The following is a 20247-nucleotide window of genomic DNA, read 5'->3' as shown; positions in this document are numbered from 1 at the left end:
GTTAGTAGAAAATAACAATACAATACCAGTATTACTTATCTACATTATTTCCTTTTTTCTTGTATTGCTTAATGATCCAGAAAAGTTGAGAAATCATTTAATCATTTAATTCATTTACCAACTTTAAGGTATACTTATAGTATTTTTGTTTGATAACGAGTAATTATCGATCACAATCTGTTATTAATTTTTAGGGCAATAATTAAGCCAAGGTTTCTAGGCTTTTTCAACCCTTCTTTTTTTTTAATGCAATAATACTTGTTATTTAATTTGGAAGATGCATTTTACAGTATCATAGATTAAACCACTCACTCACTTACACAATAACTCACTTTTTTAATCAATGTACCTATATTATTTTGAGACTTTATTGTAGTTAAAAACTTTATGCGATAGAGCGGGCTATTGTTTCTTTGTTTTCCGCATAATGACCTATGTTTATGTACAAATATTCCCGAGTTTTTCTCCAGAAACCAACTTTAAGCAAAATTTGCTATATTTCCTACTACCATTACAAGAAACTACAAGAAAACTACACCCACTTTCCGTGGCACTTAGAATAGGACTGGGATGTTCTCTAGAATAAAAGTCCTAAAATTATGTGAAGTTGAAAAAGGTACCTACTCTTCCTGACTTTGAGGCTGCCAAAGAAGCCGAAATTCATTTGAGTATTTCAAATTTCAGCAGAACTAAGTAGTATGAAGTCCCATAATAAAAAATGCTTTTATCCAATCCCCCGAACATGTTGCATCGCTTGCACATCGATCGGGCAAACATCGCTACAAATAGCTTTCGTTCGAGCTATTCCCATCCTAGCCCTGAATCGTAGGTGTTAATACACTGCCAAACATTACTTACGGTTTACGTATTTACTACACGTCTACACATCACATCAATGTTCTTATTATTTACCACCCACTACTCAGTGTAAATACGTTGGCATGTCATTGGACTCACCGTATAACAGATCTTCAAGTGTTACATCAAAAGTTCCATAAAGTTTTCAAGAAGTTTCAAAAAATCATCACTTTACTATGTACTTTTAAGATTAACATAATAAAATTAATTGATACGTAGTTTAAATTTTGAGAGCTTTCCTTTTAAATAAATAAAAGAAATAATAACATTGTATTATGTCCTAGAATACACTATTTTCGTCTTTGTCGAAAGTATGTTGATACCTAATTATACACAACAATGATTAAATATCTATAGATATAAGATACAGCATCAGAAGCTTAGCAAGTTACCAATTTTATATATCGTTTTGGAGAAATCTTACGTCAAAGTTTTTCGATTTTGAAACTTAAAGATTGCATTTCTATAATAATTATAACAAAAAAACATTACCAAATATTTATTTATTTACATGATTTTAACAAGCACTTAAGGTTCGCTTTCGAAGTACGTCGAATGTGCCTTTTTGTAACTTTTGCATTATTACATGATTATACTAATGATTAGTTGTTTATTTAGTCTAGGGAACACATCAAAACGATCCCTCCAATGAACACTAAAGCCAACTTTATTATTTGGTCATTGTCTGTTATTTTTGTAAACAGCCATATTCATTTAGTAATACTATGGCTCCCCGAATTTTTGAAAAAAAAATATAAAGAAACAAAAAACAAAATAAAAACAAAACAGGATCAGAAATTAAGTTGGCGAAGTGTTAATTGATCGAAAAGATAACTTTGTTGTGCTACAGTAATAAATAACATGTCATAAAGTAATTTCTCATTCGTGACACCTGGTTCCACGTCTCACTAAGTTTACGAAATAAAGAATAAAATTAAATAACCGTAATTTCACTCATCGAGGATAATCTTCATACTTTTTACGTCGAATATTTACAAATCGTATTTTATTTATTATTTTCTGAGCGGCACTGCGCCTGTTATGAACAGTCGTGTCACTTACCATCAAAGGCACGACTTGTTCGTCCCGTCACCTGGTATCATAAAATAAAAATAAATAAGTAGTTCCCAATTTATTACAAACAAATATGTTTTCATGGGCGTATGTGTTCACATTTTTGTATCATTCAATAGTGTAAACTCAACTAGAAATCACCTAATAATAAAAGTTAATACCGTATCATCCTCAAACTTCACCCACGCGAATGTTCATTGTGAGTGCATCTCCGTTTTAGCAGAAATCAACTTAAATGCTAATTTCAGTATTTGTAACAAAATTCTTCTCATTCGTGTGATATCATGTATGTAAATAAGTATTGTTATTAACTGCCTCCGTGGCCGAACGGTTACCATGCCGGACTGCCACGCAGAGGTCCCAGGTTCGATTCCCGGGCCGGGAGAAATGTTTGTATGGCCTACATTTATTTCTCTCGTGAGTTTGGGTGTAATTTGTGGTTGTCTATATGTGTATGTCCATGGCACCCGCGACACAGGGTTTCCCTAGTGCGGGGCTATGTTGAGTTAAAAAAAAAAAAAAAAAAAAAAAAAAAAAAAAAAAAAAAAAATTGTTATTGCCCGAACTTTATTGTATATTAATTAGGGAACTTCTAAATTCAAGACTTTATCGCAATGTTCTGTACTATTTTGCCAACTTTTAAGTTGCACTACTGAATAAATTTTACACGGATAACACAGACGCAGTTGCAAAACAACTTTAACAATAAATATTGAGAGACTTGTCGGAAAAGGTGCCCCAGATGGTATTGATAACGTGTTGTCTTGTCTTATTTTGGGTTTATGACAAATTTATTCGTCTTACACATTGAAATGGTCTTACAGCAAACTCGATCGAGTGAGAAAGACCACAAATATCTTTTTTCTTAGATTTCATTTCAATATTCGTGTGATTTTATAATTATTGTCTTTATTTTTACTTATTTATACATTTAAGACCGAAAGAAAAAACGGTTTTACAAAAATCACCCGAAAATTGCTATTTTAATTCCGTCAGTGATATAGACCATTAAAACAGTATTTACGTAGCAAAGCCGCTTTCCAAAATGCAACCGTAAGTTGTTATATAATTGATCAGGAATACTACGTACGCAATTTTGAAACTAGTATATTAAAAGTCTTTTCCATAAGTCCTTGTTGGAAATTTGGACTTGCAAAACCGGGGGAAACCTTATTCTTCGATGATAACACTGTTTTTGTATTCTAGTCCTTTAAGGCAAAAACGCGAGGTGGCTCGAATTACGTGTCCGGGAGTATATTATTGTTAAGTTTGTCCAAAACTGTATATATATTATTAAATGCTCACGCGTCGACACTGCGTATGATGACCTCAAAATGAACTCGTAGAAGTCCCAAGATTACAATTACAAATGGCAGTAACAGGTTGGCAGTGTCGTGTCAGAATATATATATAGTGTGGTTGAGCTAAAGAGAAAATCACTTTTAATATTGCCCGAGCTATTAAATAAATAAAAACTTGGTACATATCATGCGAATGTAGTCACTAGTTTGCGATATGGACAATTAGGCGGGGGGGATGCGGCTGCAATGCATATTTTGCCATTATATACAACACAAAAGAAATATTTCAGGTTCATGTTTTGTGTCACTCAGTGAGAGGGTTAGGTAGGTTACTTTAGGGAACTATACATCTTATCGTTAGGTAACTATAATTAATTAATACTGGATATTCTAGAAATGCGTCTAATAAAATAAAGTCCAAACCAGTCCAAACAACGGCCTTATATGGAATTTTACAAAAAGACAAAATTTATATACATATAGTAACCCCTCAATCAATTTTATTTAATAAATTACCAAAAGACCTTAACTGAGCTAAACTTAAAATAAAATTGCATAAATTGTTAGTCACTTAATACTATTATCATATTAACGAATTTTTATTTGCCAACACAAAATGTGAATATACTTTATGTAACTTTCATTTCTTCATTCCATTTTGATTGTTATGGCGTAATACGGATGGAAGCTACAGGAAAACAGCCCTAGAAGGCTGTCCATGAATTTTGAAGTTATTGCGATTGGAAATTTGGCAAAATGGAAAAAAACACAGACTTTGGAAAAATGGTATAGTCAGCGAGATAAAGGCAATTTGCACGAATCTTTTTTCACGCCATTGGATCCTGTCTCGGGTAAGGATTAAGAATCAAAAATTTCTATGGGACCCATTGAGATAAGCACCATTTTTTTAACAGACTTCAAAGAAGTAGCTTCTCAATTCGAATGTATTTTATTTGTGTCTGTTACGCGAGTACCGAGTACTTGAACACTTGTAAACCGATTTCGATTATTGCTTTTTTGTTGGAAAGGGGTTACCTCACTAATATTCCCTTTCAAATATTAAGAAAATATTCCACCTCTAGGGCGGCAAATAAAGGAATTGATCAGATTTATTAGGTTAAAACACTTTCCGTTAATTGCAATAAAACTCGGCAAGTAGTTGTACCTAATTCCAATAAAAATAAAATGTTATGGTGATCTACAGCTGAGCTAAGTGTCTGGTCTCGTATGATTCGTTTTGACAAGGACTTCCATATGCGCTTCAGTTATAGATGAGGATACCGCGGTAACGAATACAGTGAAAACGGATGTGATTTCTATGTAATTTTTCAGAACGAAGATAAAAATTTGATGTAAAATGTAGTAAATGCAATAATGTTTGATATTCGAGCAAGAAGTTTACAAGATTTTCTTCAACTAAAATCAGTGAAATCGAACTATGTGAAAACGCGTATGTGAGGTTTTCACTAGAAGACGATAAGTAAACTTTCGAGGTCGTTTTTTTATTAAAATTTTATAATTATTTTAAATCTAGAGTACCACATGATACTCTATTGGATTTGTTCCACAATGTCGTGGTCTCGTCTAGAGTCCTTTGTTCATATTATACATAATGGTGAATTTGTGGGTTAAGGAGGCCTCCATTCGCGCTTGTTCATTGTTGTTTGGTTACCCCGTTCATTTATGTCCTTCCAAATCCTTACGGACCCACAATACTTATAAAAGCACATTGAATGTGGGACTGCTTTGTGCCGTAGACAGCAGTATAAAAATATTACAAAAAGTTAAAAATAAAAAATGTATTTTCAGCAATGTATTATTTCTAATGTTCATAAACCGCGCGACCTTTGAAAAATATAAGGTATAATGTGGCCGATTTCAAGGCAAAAGATCGAGACATTCCCTCACATTTAAAAAACCCAGATAAGCTAAACACTCATTTTCTTGATTTACCTATATGCAATGTTGACGTGACTTATCAGACATCAACTCGTAGGCACTGTTCTACCACTTTTAGACTTCGTGTGGTTCGGAGTTTCGGCGTTTCTGGCAATCAAAAGTGATGCCAGTGGTGTACACGACATTTCTCGCGACATGGTGTTGCTTACTCTTCCGCGGACTTTAAGATTTATCACGGCTCTGTTAAATAAATCAATAGAAACTAGCGAATTCTCTGATTTGAACCTATAAGTATGTTGCCGTATTTTTCAAAAATCGTAATAAAGGCAGTGTGTTGGCAACTAACAGACTACCTTGAGACTAATGGAATTTAACCAGCGAAGCAATCGGGCTCCAGGAAGAGTCCTGGCACTGCCACTGCGTTGCTTGACGTGGTGGATGATGTTTTGGCTGCGAGAGACGCTGGGGAGGGTTCCATTAATTCTCACCTTCCTGGATTTCTCACGTGCTTTTGATACCGTTAATATTCAGCTTCTGTTATCTAAGCTCGTTTACTATGGGTTCCACTCTAATACTGTCAAATGGTTCTCCAATTATCTCTGCGGGCGCAAGCAGCGGGTGAAGATGCGCTGTGAGGATGGTTCTTCTATGCTTTCTAGTGCCGCCACCGTTACTAGAGGGATGCCTCAAGGATCCATTCTCGGACCTATCCTTTTCATTCTGTATACTGCGGATGTTGTGGACAGCATCAAGAACTGCAATTGCCATTTGCATGCTGATGACGTACAAATTTATATTTCGTTTAAACCTCTTGAAACACAGTCCGCAGTTAGTCAGTTGAATGAGGATCTCACCAGAATTGCCCAATGGTCAGAGTAAAATAATCTAATGCTTAATCCGTCCAAATCGAAGTTTTTGGTACTTGGTACAAGACATCAAATTGAAAACATCATGTCCTATGACCCACAAGTAATTATAGCAGGTAGTTCCGTGGGCCGAGTTTCGGTGGTGAGAAATCTGGGTGTCCTTATGGATGGTTTCCTTAACTTTGGATTATCCTTGAGACAATCCGTAATTGTATTTATCGCCTGAAGTTTTTGTAACGTGTGAGAAACTTCACTAACGACGATTTGTGCATAAAGCTTTGCGACTCTTTGATTCTGTCCATGGTATAACTTTTAACTTAATGACAATATGTTGACACTATATACGGTGGATGTCTGCTTGCTCGCACGAGGATTCTTGTTCAGCGATTACAGAATGCGTGTGCCAGGTATTGTTTTCCCGTTTCGTGTCGAGCGCATGTCACGCCTTTCCTAAATGATGCAAGTTTATTGAAGATGGAAGCCCGTCGCCAGTTACATTTTGCTGTATTGCTATTTGGGGTTGTTAAGACCAAGCAACCTTCATACTTGTATGACCAACTTCAGTTCTCATCTACGCACGTCAGACATGCGCCTCGCCTTGTATGCCCTCGACATCGAACGGTGAACGTTCGTGGTAGCTTTCGCTATGCTGCCTCGAAGTGTTGGAATAACCTACCACCGCCGATTAGAAATGCCTCGTCAATTTTTACTTTTAAAAGATTACTCAAAGCATACTTGCTTAATGTTCAGTAATCTCAACGTGGCTGTTGTTGTGTCGGGGTCGTCTACACATTGTTAATTTTTAAGCGTTTAGTTAAATTTTATTAAATTATTCACCAACCGAACTTTATTTTTAAATACCTAGAGACGTGATAAGATATTTATAAAATTGTTATTTACTATTACACAAACTTTCACAATTATATTTGATTTATAATGTTATTTGCAATTGAAATGTTTATTCAAGTTTTATGAAATTAATTACCTGTACAATAATATACATTTTAACTCATGCATAATACATAAATGATAACTTCATTAATTGTACCTTAAAGGAATAAACTGCTCATGTTTTGCGTTTAAAGTTATAATATGTGCTTGTTTCATTCAATGTTTTTAGTGTGAATCTGTGACGGCTACTATGTTCAGCGTCACGTGTGTTCTGTTGCCGGATCCACTGAAAATCAGCGCCGTTGCACTTTAAGTGAGACGGCAACATGCTGAATGGTTCACGGTTTCCTTGGCAGTACAGCACACACGCTTTGTATTCCATATAAGTATGAATTTAGTTCCAAATCCTTGTTGTTATTATTATTACCATCATTATCAGTTTTATTATTATTATAAAATGCATGTGTACTGTGTAGATTATTCAAGGAATAAATGATTTCTATTTCTATTCTATTTCTATTTCAGTCTCTCTCTTGCATTCTCAATTCTCCATTTTAAATCTTTTAGGTGAAATAAAACTACAGAATACAGAAGAAATGAAAACTTTAATTATAAATTTAAACAATGTTTTTATGGATTAATACTGTAAAGTTAAAGTATATAAGTGATTACTTACAAATATATTCACAAAAATTGCACAAGAAGTAGATATGTAAAAAAACTCACTAACTTATAAATTAAAATGGGAGCGTAGGAACGAAATACGATAAGTCGCATTTAAACTTTTTTTTAATGCCAAACGGTAATAATTTTTCCAACCTGAACTGCTAACTTCTCCTTCAAAATACGTTTTCAAATGCATGAATCTGAACACAACGTGACCAGTTAGAATCGAAATTTATCGGATTAATCGATTTTAATTCCGAAGCTCATCTAAACAATCTCGTCTTTTAGACTTATTTACTTATTAATATCAGTACCTTGCCGAATCAACAAACGTAACATCTTAATATAAAACACTATTTTGATAAATGAGTACACAATATAAATAGACGTACGAGTATACCTCCATCGAGTAATGATCACACTTTCTGTTATCACATTCCATAAATATCAGTCAAGTCTTATTCGAAAACATTGTCGCATACCAAATATGATCATAGAAATAAAACTTTTAGTTGAAGTCAGTTGTATTGATATTTGGGAAATTTGGACATAATTAGGAAATAAACAGCGTAAATGAATGCGATTTTTCAGCATGTAGAAAAAATGGCGGTATTCGACTAGGACCCTCGCAAATAACTGACTTTTTTTCCGCCGATAGTTAAAGTCGCGTAGGGCTGCTAGCACGCACACTCTGGTTGGTGGTGAGTGCGCAGACTAGCTATCAGCCGATTGCTCATGATAAATATTGCCAGGTGGTAAACTGCTCTTGGAAAGATCGGTTGCGTCATGAAAATTAAATAGTCAAGATATATTGATATTAATAAATAAAACTGAGAGTATTGGGTATATCAGCAAACTAAACAGTCGGCACATGTGCAGTTTGAAGGCAATAGAGTACCTCTTCAAGCTTACTTATCGGTCCATACCAAATCGTTCATTACATCTTAATACTGATTAAGGACCTGACTGAACTATCGGCCTATAAGTCTGCGGTCTGCATGGGCTCTTAGTAAAAAAGTTGACTCCTGCCAATGAAACGGTTCGAGACAAATAAACAGTATTGGATTAGGTAAAAATAATTACACGGGAGAAATTTGGCACGTTACAATACTGACAGAAAATAAGTCGAGGAAGGGAGAGAAAGGTCTCGAAAGTTTTCATTGGCAGGATGTCTCTAAAAGGCTTCATCCGGTTTAGGATCATCCTAATAACAAGAAGTTACCATCGTCACACACATTAAAGTTATACAATTTTTTTTCCTATTAATGACTGTCACAGATACGCTTTTTATAGTAAGAATGACAATAATATGAAACTACTATTGAACAAATACAGGAAACTACTATGAGAGAAATACAGGCATTCTGGTTCAGGTGATGAACACACAAAATCCCGCGACATTAAGGACAGGTGCGTTGCACTATGTAGAAATCAGTGAGAGGTGTACGAATAAAATATACTAGAACATGGTGATGCCTTCTACTCTCACATACGCCGATGCATATATACCAAGTAAGCGGGCAGGCAACTCCCTGTCGCAACAAGAGCGGGCATTGAGCGGGGTACTACAGGTATTAGTGCTCGCTCCCCACATAGAATATACGTAACAGATCTGATTGACTACATAGATTCCAATGCGCCTTTTTGTTCTGATATGACGAACGACGATACCTCTTTTACAAATCCATTTCTAAACTCTAGACAACTTCAAGAAGATCTCAGTCATATACAAGAGTGGATCAAAGATGTGGACTTAGTTGCATCAAAAAGCGGCATTCTCCTTCTTGGCAACAATAACCCCAAGGTCACATAGCTACAACTTAGATGGAAATGCCTTAGCCTCTGTCAACATTCAAAAAGAACTTCGGAGTCAGTATTGCCTTCAATTTAAAATTGGATGAGCATATCACTATACAATAGTCAAGAAGCTAACTCCTTTATTTATGTCATGCGCAGATCAGATTGCAACAGCGGAATCGTCCGCAAAATCTACAAGACCGATATTCGGCCACTAATGGTAGGTATATGGTTATCAAGTGTATTATTTCCAAAAAAGACATAAACCCTCTTTGCAAGCGTTCAGAGGAAGGCAACTAAGGTATTCAAACCATCACACCCACACATCATAAACTAGTTCGTGATCCTACCAAAATACATGCTGCACAAAATTTCTTCAGCAACGGAGGGGTGCATAACAAGAGCATACTACTTAACGGAAGATGTTGTTTCTGCTGTGCCTGTTAATGCCTCCAAGGATAAATTCGACAACTGGCTACGGAAGAGTAAATCAGTGCTAAAAAGTTAACTAAATTTAAAACAAAGGCTATTAATTTCAAATTTGTGTGATGAAGACAATGTGTTGTAGACGTATCATTTTCGAAAGCTGCGTGTTGTAATAAAACAAATATCTATAAATAAACCTTGATATCGAAATTGAATAAATAATATCACACAAGATATTATTTTATATAATAGTATATTTAATAATAATATTATTATAAGCCTCTTTTGCTGTCCCTAGGCGTAAATCTGGAAAACCATTATGAAGGTCACCATTGCTATTTTCTGGTAGATACAGTAAAGGAAGAGTGGCTTCACCTACGCAAGCTAACAGGATATTATTCAACCCTGCTCCTGAACTGTGGTAACATGTAGCTTTGAAAGTGTTTTTTTTCTCAATACTTAACAATCACCTACGAACACAAATATACGAATGCTTTGTTTCTAGCAACATTAAAATCTTCCGGTTATCAATGTAGTATAAACGCCATCTTCCGTAATTATAATTTGATATAATTGTAATTATTTTTTTGGTATACACAGCTACAGAAATTATCACCTTTGAAAACAGTTGAGCTGTTTTAATGACGTAACGAACAATTTTGAAAAATCTCATAAATACGTATACACGTTGTTCTGTAACTTTTTGTTTAACCGACTTTAGAACAGGAGGAAGTTCTAAATTCAACTGTATTTTTTTATTTTTATGATCATTTTTCACAACACCGTTATATTACACTACAGTCCGCTTGATGGAAAGTGGCTACAGCTGCCTAGACACTTTTGCGTTAGTAGGTATATATATCCTTAGCAAACGCGTTGGGGCCGTGTGACGTACAATGTTTTAAGGGTTATCTTTCTAATTTGTGATTGGAACCCACATATCAGTACAGCGTTGCGTTCATATTAAACGTGTGTTTCGTATCGGCATACGTGTCCATACGGCTATGGATAGAAAACACGTTTAGAATGGGCGCAGAGCTAATGCTATATGCTACGTTTATACCAAATCCCTTTTTTTCTCTATCCTCAATATACATATACTAAATGTTTAACATAGACACACACAATATTTCATAAAAATAAACACCACACCTTACAGGTCAGTGACGATCAGTTCATCAATGCTCCAGTCCTCGTAAGATTGGTCAGGCAGATAGCGACGTATTATCATGGGAATTTTGCGCAGCTTCAGCTCCTTCATAGCAATTTTTAGCGGGTCTGTCTCCCCTTCCAGTTCCACCATGATTGGAGCACACATAGCGATCTGAAGTGCTCGGGTACCTGGAGTAAAATTTAAAAAACCAGTACTTACAATACAAAAATTACGTAATCGACCTAAAGGATTTTCTTCCTGTAGTGAATGATCTTTACTGAAATTATTTTGTTCTGCATTTAAAACCGCCCCCGTTGAATTTGACCGGTGTAAAATCGACGCGATAAAACGTAGCAAAAAGTTTCGTTATAATGAAGTATCAGCTTCTTTGTCAATTATTTACTACACTTCAAGTGTATTTAAGTATATTTTAAATTAATTACCTTCCTATCTACGTACATCCCATGCTTGCTAGATTTAAATAAAGTCGTTTATTTTTTAAGTAATTTTTTTTCAACTTACTAGCTCGGAAAGTCTTTCTTTGTCATTAGAAATCTGCGCGCAAAAGCGTTTTTTCCACGCTAGCGTGGAAAAGGTTTTTGTGGTTCGAACTTGACGATTGACTGGGGTGCACCTAACTTTTTCTTTCAATGAAAAAAAAAACATAATGACACGTTCAAGTATGCGATTTGGCGTACATTATTTATGTAATATAAATCCGTTGATTTATTTTATTCTAATTATTGTTGACATTAAATTGACAACGATAACTAATTTTGTTTATTAAAACTGATTTGTTATAGTTCAACGGTTATTCTTTCATCTAGCATTTTCCTCGCTATAGTGAGGTGAAAAGTTTGGTGTTTCGCGCGGCAGCAAAGTAGTTTTGCGTCTCGTGTCTTGAAACGCTTCGCGTGCTTAGGTTTCAATACAGCACTCGCGTCAAATAATAACTTTCCACCCTTGTATAACAAATAACCATTATACAAACATGTATGTTGATTACTTTTAGTAAAAATACCTATGTTACCTGTACCAAGTTAATTTAAACAATATTTTATTTATTGTTTTATTTTTTAAAGTCATATTTTGCCTCAAAACTTATGGATATTGATATATAGATACTATACATATAAAGCTACAAGTTCTTACTCACTAAGATAAATAGAATGCATACTTCGCGATATAGTGGAAAGAAAATATTTATACCGTAGTACGCGAATAGGTTCCAAAGCAAAGGGAAAAAAATACGAAATATCCTGAATGTGGAAAATATCAAAGAATGATCAATGGCCTGCACAAAATTAAATACAATATATGGAGGGGATATTTGTGTATTTTTATGAGGCCCTCGCCAATTTCCGCCGGAAGAAAAAATATTCGAAATTGCAACAAACAAGATGACCGTCTTACAAATTTCAGTCTTCTATCAAGGAACCTACATAACAGTCCCATATCATTCTACGTAAGTTTTGTTTATAGTGCCCCTCCTCATCAACCTCTTGGTTATGCAGGAAGGGCACTATTGCCTGTGCGCGCGCAGGAACCTTACAAGTTCAGGTTCTGACCCCAGATCAGTCAGTGTACAGGGTTCTCACAGACCTCTGTCACTTGATTTCATCCGGTTCTTCGAGAGACTAGTGCCTCGGGTGAACCGCCCCGAGTGCACGTACAGTACCCTCCCTATTTTCCAGATACAGAACCTACATAACAGTGATTAAATGCGTGTGTTTAAAAAATCATGATGGCAAATTCAAAATGGAGGTCAAAGAAAAATTCCGGAATAGTTTGCTGAAAATTGGCACACCAAGGTCTTTAGAAGTCAAAAATTTTTGTTAAAATAAAAATTATTACAGAAAAAGACTCGCTCTGATTCAGCTGAAACTTGGCATGCGGAGGCCTCCAGGATCTGAAAATTTCACTGGCTGCCATATAAGTAAAATTCTAATCCGATCGAAAATCGGCATGTCTCCAATCATAATTTGGGGTAAACAATCGATTGTTTATATACACGACAGACGTATGTAGCAAAATACCCGTGTGGTAGTTTAAAGTAGTACATGATAATCAAACTTCGTTAAGTATCCAAATTTTGAACGCAACCTTGCTAGTTCAATTTCTTTCTCCTCTTCTCTCAACTGTTTACCAAATCTTCGCTTTTTATGCGATATTTTGCAAATACAACATAAATATGTACGGTGGGTGGTGGCACTGGCGACTACAAGTATCGTGAAAGACAAATGTTGGCTCGTGCAAAGCTACGTTCTATCCATTCTTACACTTCTTTTTCTGGATATCTCTATTGCCGTTGTTGTGTAACAGGATTTGAGGTATTGCAAGTTGTTTGCTTTTTTAGTATACCTATTGAGTATTTGCTGTGTATTGCAGTCCGCTACTCGTAAAATATCACAGATCACAATGGGAAAAGGAGGAAGCAACTGTCGGGCTGCCACTCTTTTGTATAATAATTCTTATCAATTTGTATAATAACTACCTCAATCAAATTAATAATGATAGCTACACAAATTATTTCAAATGTATACAGACATTTCATTTGTTCGACTTCTATCAGATATTTCTTATATTTATTGAACATATTATTCGTTACTGCGTGCTGGTCGAGCTCCGGGTATAGAATATCCCGCAGTATAAGCACACCACCCCGTAATCTAAACCCGCAAGTCATGGAAATTGCATGACTACGAAGTAAGAAAGTAAAGAACGGAAAAGATTCCATTCAGGAAGCTTTTAAAAGTAAAACAGGCTTGCTTTGGGATGTAGCAAAGCAGTAGCAATACAAATTATAATGATTAGGATTGTTTGCTGACCCTGAATCAACAGCAGGGGTCTTACCATGAACTCTTATTACAATTCAGTATAGGTTCGTAACGACAAAAAAGCGGGATGGTGATATACACTTCATGTAGCGCTGTCTCACAACGATTCATTTTATGTCCTAAATTGAATCGTACCAAGAGTTTATGGTAAGGCCCCTGGTCTCACTGGTGTTTTATTGTCTCGTTGCAACCCCGCCTCACCTTCAGCATACCTGCATTCACCCATAATATGAAAATTTTATATTAATTTGTTAGCAAGACCAGCTACTTCATAATAATATATATTATTTTTCATTTTCGCAACACATATGGAGTTTTTTTTTTTTTTGAAAAACAGAGAAAAGGATGGCAGACAACAAAGAAGATAGAAAAGGACAAAAGATGTTCACAGCATTGAACCACGTCTGGGCGTCCAGGCATCTAGGTCATACATAAGTCATGTTCATAAACCTAAGGTATAGGTGTAATCATAGCTTAATTAATTATTTATAGCAAAAATATTCGCAAACGTTCTCCAACAACTTGTTGTCTGCACAATACATTCAATCAATCTATTTATTAAAAATAATAATAATTAAAAAGACAATTCAACAAAAAAGAGCAATGACAAAAAGAAATTTGAGAAAAGTGATATTTACCTAGTACTCTGGCGCGCTCATACTTGGTCATGTACGGTGTGGTAATTCTCTTGGATTTCTCCACACCGCCACCGGCCTGTGCGGCCGGCAAGTACTTAACGTTGTTATCATCGTCTTCTTCGTCTGCGCTTAGATCTTCGAGAACGAGATCGTCCAACTCCAACTCAGAAACTTCCGCGTCATATTCTTTCTCAGCCATGATATACAATGTACGGTTTTTCTTTCTTGTATATAGCTAATAATCTTCGCCCCCGTGTCGGTGGACAGTTGAGCGTCAAAAGGAAGGAAACTTCGTTGCTCTATTGATCCAGGTCAACACTTAGAGGATGGAAAAAAATAAAAGGGTCAACAACACAATAAATATACCTAGTTTGAATTATGTCAAAGATCGCGCGCCAACAATGCGCAACACTCCCTCGCGCAAGTCAAAGAATAAAAAATACGCAGACGAAGATATTGATTTTTCGTTGTCTCTTTCATAAGTATTGAAATAATACACCGTCTCTCTCAATTCTATGTGGAACACAAAATAATAATCTCTTGAACTAGACATGTGCCACTCTGCTAGGGAGCGATACCAATTGGTTCATTCAGACAAATGGACTTATTTCGTCTTTTAGTTCCTTTAGTTCCTTAGTTCAGTGAGATCTGGGAAATACTTAGGATGGAAATAGTCTAAGGGGAATTACATTGACTTACTTTGAAAATTTTATATTAATTTGTTTAATTTTTTTCATTTTCGCAACACATATGGAGTTTTTTTTTTTTTTTAAAACAGAGAAAAGGATGGCAGACAACAAGGAAATAGGAACCGTTTCGGTCGGATTGAAATGATCCGTATAAACGATTTACTGTTTTAAATAGGAATACTTTATTGTTTTCTCTCTTTGATATTATACTTTTGAATTCTCGAATAAAGATTTTTCATATTTAGAATTATTTTCTTTGTATTCTTTTTAAATGTTACAAAACAATTTTATTTCAACATTTGTCATAATGTGATCTTTGTTGTATTAGAGTTTCTTATTTAATATAGGATAGGTATGTTTATTACCTATGTATATTATTGTGTGTAAGTGTGTTAAATTTTATAAAGAAAATAAAAATAGCTATGAAAAAAGTTTATTGTATAATTATAAGTTTATATTTGAGTCTTACTGAAATCTAAATTATTATATATTTATGTAGATTTCTGTGGGTTTAAATGAGTTAGTAAGGTTCAATCGTGCATCCCTTTCGAAGTTGTACTAAAAGCAATGATAATCCATTATTTGTCTAGTTCGCTCCGACTCGACTTGCGTTTGTGAACAGAAAGAACTAAAAAGACAGGTGAACTAATACTTATTATATACATACAATATTAGTTCACACGTCTTTTTAGTCTATACTTCCCAAATAAGTCCCATTTCCTATAAAACTAAAAAGACAGGTGAACTATTAAGATCGTGTACAGCACAAGGAACTAGTTCCTTTTGGTCAGAGTCAGGAATTCATTCTTAACAGTTCGTAGTTTATGAACTACTAAAGCAAGCCTTACTCAAGCTAATTTTGAACGTATTCATATCTGTCATATTTATGGTTGTGTCTCCTTCTCTTTGGTACAGTGGACGTCTTTCCTTTTCCGGTTCTGCATCAAAGCTGAAACCATGCCGGTGTGTATTTTCTAGTTTTTATTTGTTAAATTCAAACCGGGTTGCATTTGATTGGAATTATTAGTTTCTTATAAGCTAAATGCGCTACATTTTGTGTTATAATATATATAAAACATTTTCCTTTCTAAAATTTACTGCGCACAAAACATCCGCTACACATGGCAGTAAATGACATGTTGGGGAGTTACCCAAAAAGTCGCAATCCTCGTTGAAATATAGTACGATTATAGTAAACTCAGTGTTATTTTGCCGTATTTCACTATTTTTTGAAAATTAAGTGTTTGGGGTAAGATTTTGTTTAATTGTGCGATAATAACCTAACAATGTTGGTGTTTTAGCTCGCAGTGGATCTATTGCACCCTTCCCCCGTGTCGGAGAGAAGGAAACATAAGTTGAAGAGGCTGGTGCCACATCCGAACTCATACTTTATGGATGTTAAATGTCCCGGCTGCTACAAGATTACGACCGTATTCAGTCATGCCCAGAGGGTAGTCGTTTGCGCTGGATGCTCAACGATCCTCTGCCAGCCTACTGGAGGTCGTGCTAGGTTAACTGAAGGTGCGTGTTAATTTATTAATTTCACCATTCATTTGTTTTGTGTGTGTGTTTGTAAGTTTATAAACTCACACACTTAACACGCGTTTTCATTTTGGGTTATCAATATAATATTATTCCACATGTGCAATATATATGTACATATTGTTACTTTGTGTGATGGTAAATCAATGAACAGAACATTTAACATGGTTAGGAATGTAATTCTTTATTCACTAACCCACATGCACTTAGTGCATTTTAGAAGTCCTCTTTGTTGTCGGTCATATGTATACAGTTTTTCGAGAGATGTTGGAATAAATGACAATGGAAAGCCTTTATCTTAACCAATTATAATGGGGGGAGAGTAACATGCTCATAGTCATATTTGTTTTAATTATTCATTTCTTCATATTTAAAAATGTTGTGCAATATGCATCTACTTATGATTGCACAATATTTTGCTAATGAAGATTTCTACTTGTGTGGTAATTGTATAATAATTTATAAATAAGCGTTGCTATTGCTGCTGATTCACTAAAACTCAATTATTTTATAGTTGATATTGATTGCTATCATGAACTGCCTCTATAAATAATGCATTATAATCAAAGCAGAATTAGTTAAAAAATGTTACTACAGTTTGACAGTCCTCATTAAAAGAATAATTTGATCATATAGTTATAATTTGTTTTATACACATGTTAATTTCTGAATAACTATGCTGACTGCCTCTAACCTTAAAAAAATACAAAGTATTATACATATTTTATTGCAACAAAAATGAAAGATACCTAGGGAGGTGGACAACTGTCTCCGTGGTCGAATGGTTACAATCACACACATATCTAGATAGACGCCGCAAGTGTACGTACTTCGCATGCCCAAATTAAGTGAAATTCACTTACTTGCTGTTGCTTAACTTCAGAATGTGCTTGACCCTTATCATATAAACACCAGTCAAAAACACGAAAAATGCCTAATTTTGCTATTATAAACTGCAAAAGCACCATAACTGTGGGCAAACGGTTAAATAGGGACATTTCCTTCCAAGGGCAAGTGATTTTGTGATCAGAAGATGCATAATTTATTTTAAAAACAATTATTTTGGTTATGTATGAATTTCGAGAAAACGAATAAGCAACTAGGGGTCGTATTCTAGAACTCTACTCAATGCTCAAGTCAGGACTTAAGTATGATTCAAAGCACTAGAAATCGTACTCAAGACCTTGCCATTAGGGTCGTATTTCCAGTCCTTGAAATCATATTCAAGTGTGCTCAAATCCTGACTTGAGCATTGAGTACAGTTCTGGAATACGACCCTGAGTGTATGCCTCATGATTTGTTATACACTGCGGATTTTACTTGATGCCATATACTTGTGATCCTTTGTTAATACACCATGAATATCGGACCCAACACACTTTTGTATAATGCGTTCAGTTGTGTAATACACGTGTTTACGCGTATTCCGAATCAATAGCAATAACAACCAATCGATTTAGAGTGAGCGGAAGGAGGTTTCCATCAGTAAATAGTTCTTGTGACATCATAGTGGGTACAAAAAATGTGGTACGCTTGATACAAATTGCTGTACTTGCGGCATATATTTAGATATATGCTAACAATGCTGGACTGCCATGCAGAGGTCCCGGCTTTGATTCCCGGGCCGAGAGAATTCTCTCATGAGTTTGGGTGTCATTTGTGATTGTCTATGCGTCTGTCCATGACACCCGCTATACAGGGTTTCCCTAGTACGGGGCCTATGAGTGTGTGCAGAAATAGTAATTAGATTTCATACAAATAATATTAAAATATACTTATAAGTCTAAATTTACTTGTACAAGTAATATGTCAGCAAAGTTTCGTTTTATGGTGTATATTATAACCACTTTGATATGAAATAAAAATCACAATATTCTAAAATAGCAAATGGCATTGTATATTTTTAACAAGTACTCTTTTCAATGGCCACTGTTGTAACTGAGTTAAGTTTGAATTCTGAAATAATCTAGTAATTGTATTTAATGTCAATGTTTGTTGTTTTTAGTTGAGTAAATTGTTTCTTAAAAGAATATGACATGGCAAGGGTCAATATTTGATTTTTGCAAAAATATAATCTTTTTTTATTCATCAAAGCCTTTTGTTTCAGGATGTTCGTTTAGAAGAAAGCAACATTAAACATTTCCTGATGAGAAGCCGCTATTATTTAAGATTTGCATTTTTATTCCCAAGCACGTGAAGAGAGTACGAGTTTTATTATAAAAATGTATTTGTTAAAGCAAACAACCTAAAATAAAGGCTTTTTCAAAGGGATTTTTGTTTTATTTATTACTACCAGTACTTAGTTTCCTATACATGCTGTGCTGTTTATTTGTTTTATGTTGCTGCTTTGCGAAATATTGATTTATTCTTGATAATAAAGTTTGAGAATGTTAATTAAAAACAAAGTGGGTTCATGCCTTTGTCTTTACAACTATAACATGGGGAGTGTAGAACTAGAATATGTACAGTATATTTTACCTAGCAACCCTCGTCTGAATGGAAACCCGTGCCCAGCAGTAGGGCGTATAAGTGGGTTGATGATGATGTTAAAAATGTACCGAGATTGTAGTGAAGGATAGGTTGAAGGAAGGAAGGAAACCCCTTTCGGACCATTGACTTACAATTTGTAAGTAAGTCAATGTTTCGGACGCGTAGTTTATCTTTTCACATGTACTGTTTAAGAGAAGAGTAAGATTTTATTTCCTAAAGACAATTTATTCAAAAGATCCCAGTGGACTGAATGATTTCAATTAAATATTTCGTCAAAAGAATTCGATACTTTGTAGTTGATAGTAAACGATAAGTAAATGCTATATGCGAGAGCTGAAAATATGTTGAAGCACACACCTAATTATGCGCACAAAACCTATTACCTAAACAGTATAAAAGCCCCTATTCCACTTTTCCGTACCAGCTGTCTCCAGGTGCAGACCATACATAAATTAGCCATGCATGTTTTTATAGATACTTTCATTAGAGTCCAACGGCGACTGTAGCAGCGCTGCTTAATTTTTCGGTGGCTGCGGTCCACATAACCGCAACACTGCCAGAATACTTATTACGCGCTGTATTCGGCTTTGATACCCTTATATGGAAAAAAGGAATTGATACTTGAAAAGAACCGATTTTTTGTCATATCACCAACTCTTTGAGTTTTAGTGAGATTTGAATTTATTCGCAACATGCTTCGCAGTGCATCCACAATGTAGCATAAATACAACAATATCTATCTACACTAGCGTGTTTTTGCATAAATAATACTTTTAATATTATGTAAAGTATACATTTGAGCATATTTTTGAAAATGTTGAAAATCGATACTAGACCCGTCTACAGGTATGTAACATACTCGTCACAGATTTAGCAATTTTTTTAAATTAAATTCCAAATAACGATGCTCAATTCTAATCGATGTAAAATTCTAAATGTCGATGTTTAACTTAAAAATATGCCTATTATCACAGACATGGATCTTTTATTTTATTTTTAGCAGAACTGATAATAATCTGGCCTCTCGCCGGGGTGCTCGCTTGAGCTTGAATTTTGGACAGACTGTATAATGTGACGGAAAGTTAATGAGTCTTGTGTCACTTTGCGTTTATGTGGCTAG

At 34.9% G+C, this 20247-nt stretch overlaps 2 protein-coding genes across 2 annotated transcripts; one reads left to right on the top strand and one right to left on the bottom strand.

The window, feature by feature from the left end:
* Positions 1–10424: 10424 nt before the first annotated feature.
* Positions 10425–14755, bottom strand: LOC113239511 (DNA-directed RNA polymerases I, II, and III subunit RPABC2-like). Its single transcript, XM_026476547.1, has 2 exons — positions 14407–14755; positions 10425–11119 (listed from the first exon to the last, which is right to left on the bottom strand). Exons 1-2 carry the CDS (start codon positions 14603–14605, stop codon positions 10932–10934), a joined length of 387 nt encoding a protein of 128 aa, XP_026332332.1. The 5' UTR covers positions 14606–14755; the 3' UTR covers positions 10425–10931.
* Positions 14756–16037: 1282 nt separating this feature from the next.
* On the top strand, positions 16038–18906 carry LOC113239438 (40S ribosomal protein S27). Its single transcript, XM_026476445.1, has 3 exons — positions 16038–16058; positions 16397–16616; positions 18745–18906. Exons 1-3 carry the CDS (start codon positions 16053–16055, stop codon positions 18771–18773), a joined length of 255 nt encoding a protein of 84 aa, XP_026332230.1. The 5' UTR covers positions 16038–16052; the 3' UTR covers positions 18774–18906.
* Positions 18907–20247: the final 1341 nt, after the last annotated feature.

The sequence above is a fragment of the Hyposmocoma kahamanoa genome, unplaced genomic scaffold (genome assembly GCF_003589595.1).
Source record: "Hyposmocoma kahamanoa isolate Upper Pololo Valley unplaced genomic scaffold, ASM358959v1 99879, whole genome shotgun sequence".
In the NCBI taxonomy this organism is placed as follows: Eukaryota; Metazoa; Arthropoda; class Insecta; order Lepidoptera; family Cosmopterigidae; genus Hyposmocoma; species Hyposmocoma kahamanoa.
Note: the sequence above shows the minus strand (reverse complement) of the source record. Positions and strands in the feature narration are given on the sequence as shown.

Coding starts and splice junctions, on each gene's coding strand:
- LOC113239511 (XM_026476547.1), bottom strand. CDS start 14,605: ATGGCTGAGAAAGAATATGACGCGGAAGTTTCTGAGTTGGAGTTGGAC. Junction 11,120..14,406: donor TGAGCGCGCCAGAGTACTAG/GTAAATATCACT, acceptor ATTTTACTCCAG/GTACCCGAGCACTTCAGATC.
- LOC113239438 (XM_026476445.1), top strand. Junction 16,617..18,744: donor TCGTGCTAGGTTAACTGAAG/GTGCGTGTTAAT, acceptor CTTTTGTTTCAG/GATGTTCGTTTAGAAGAAAG.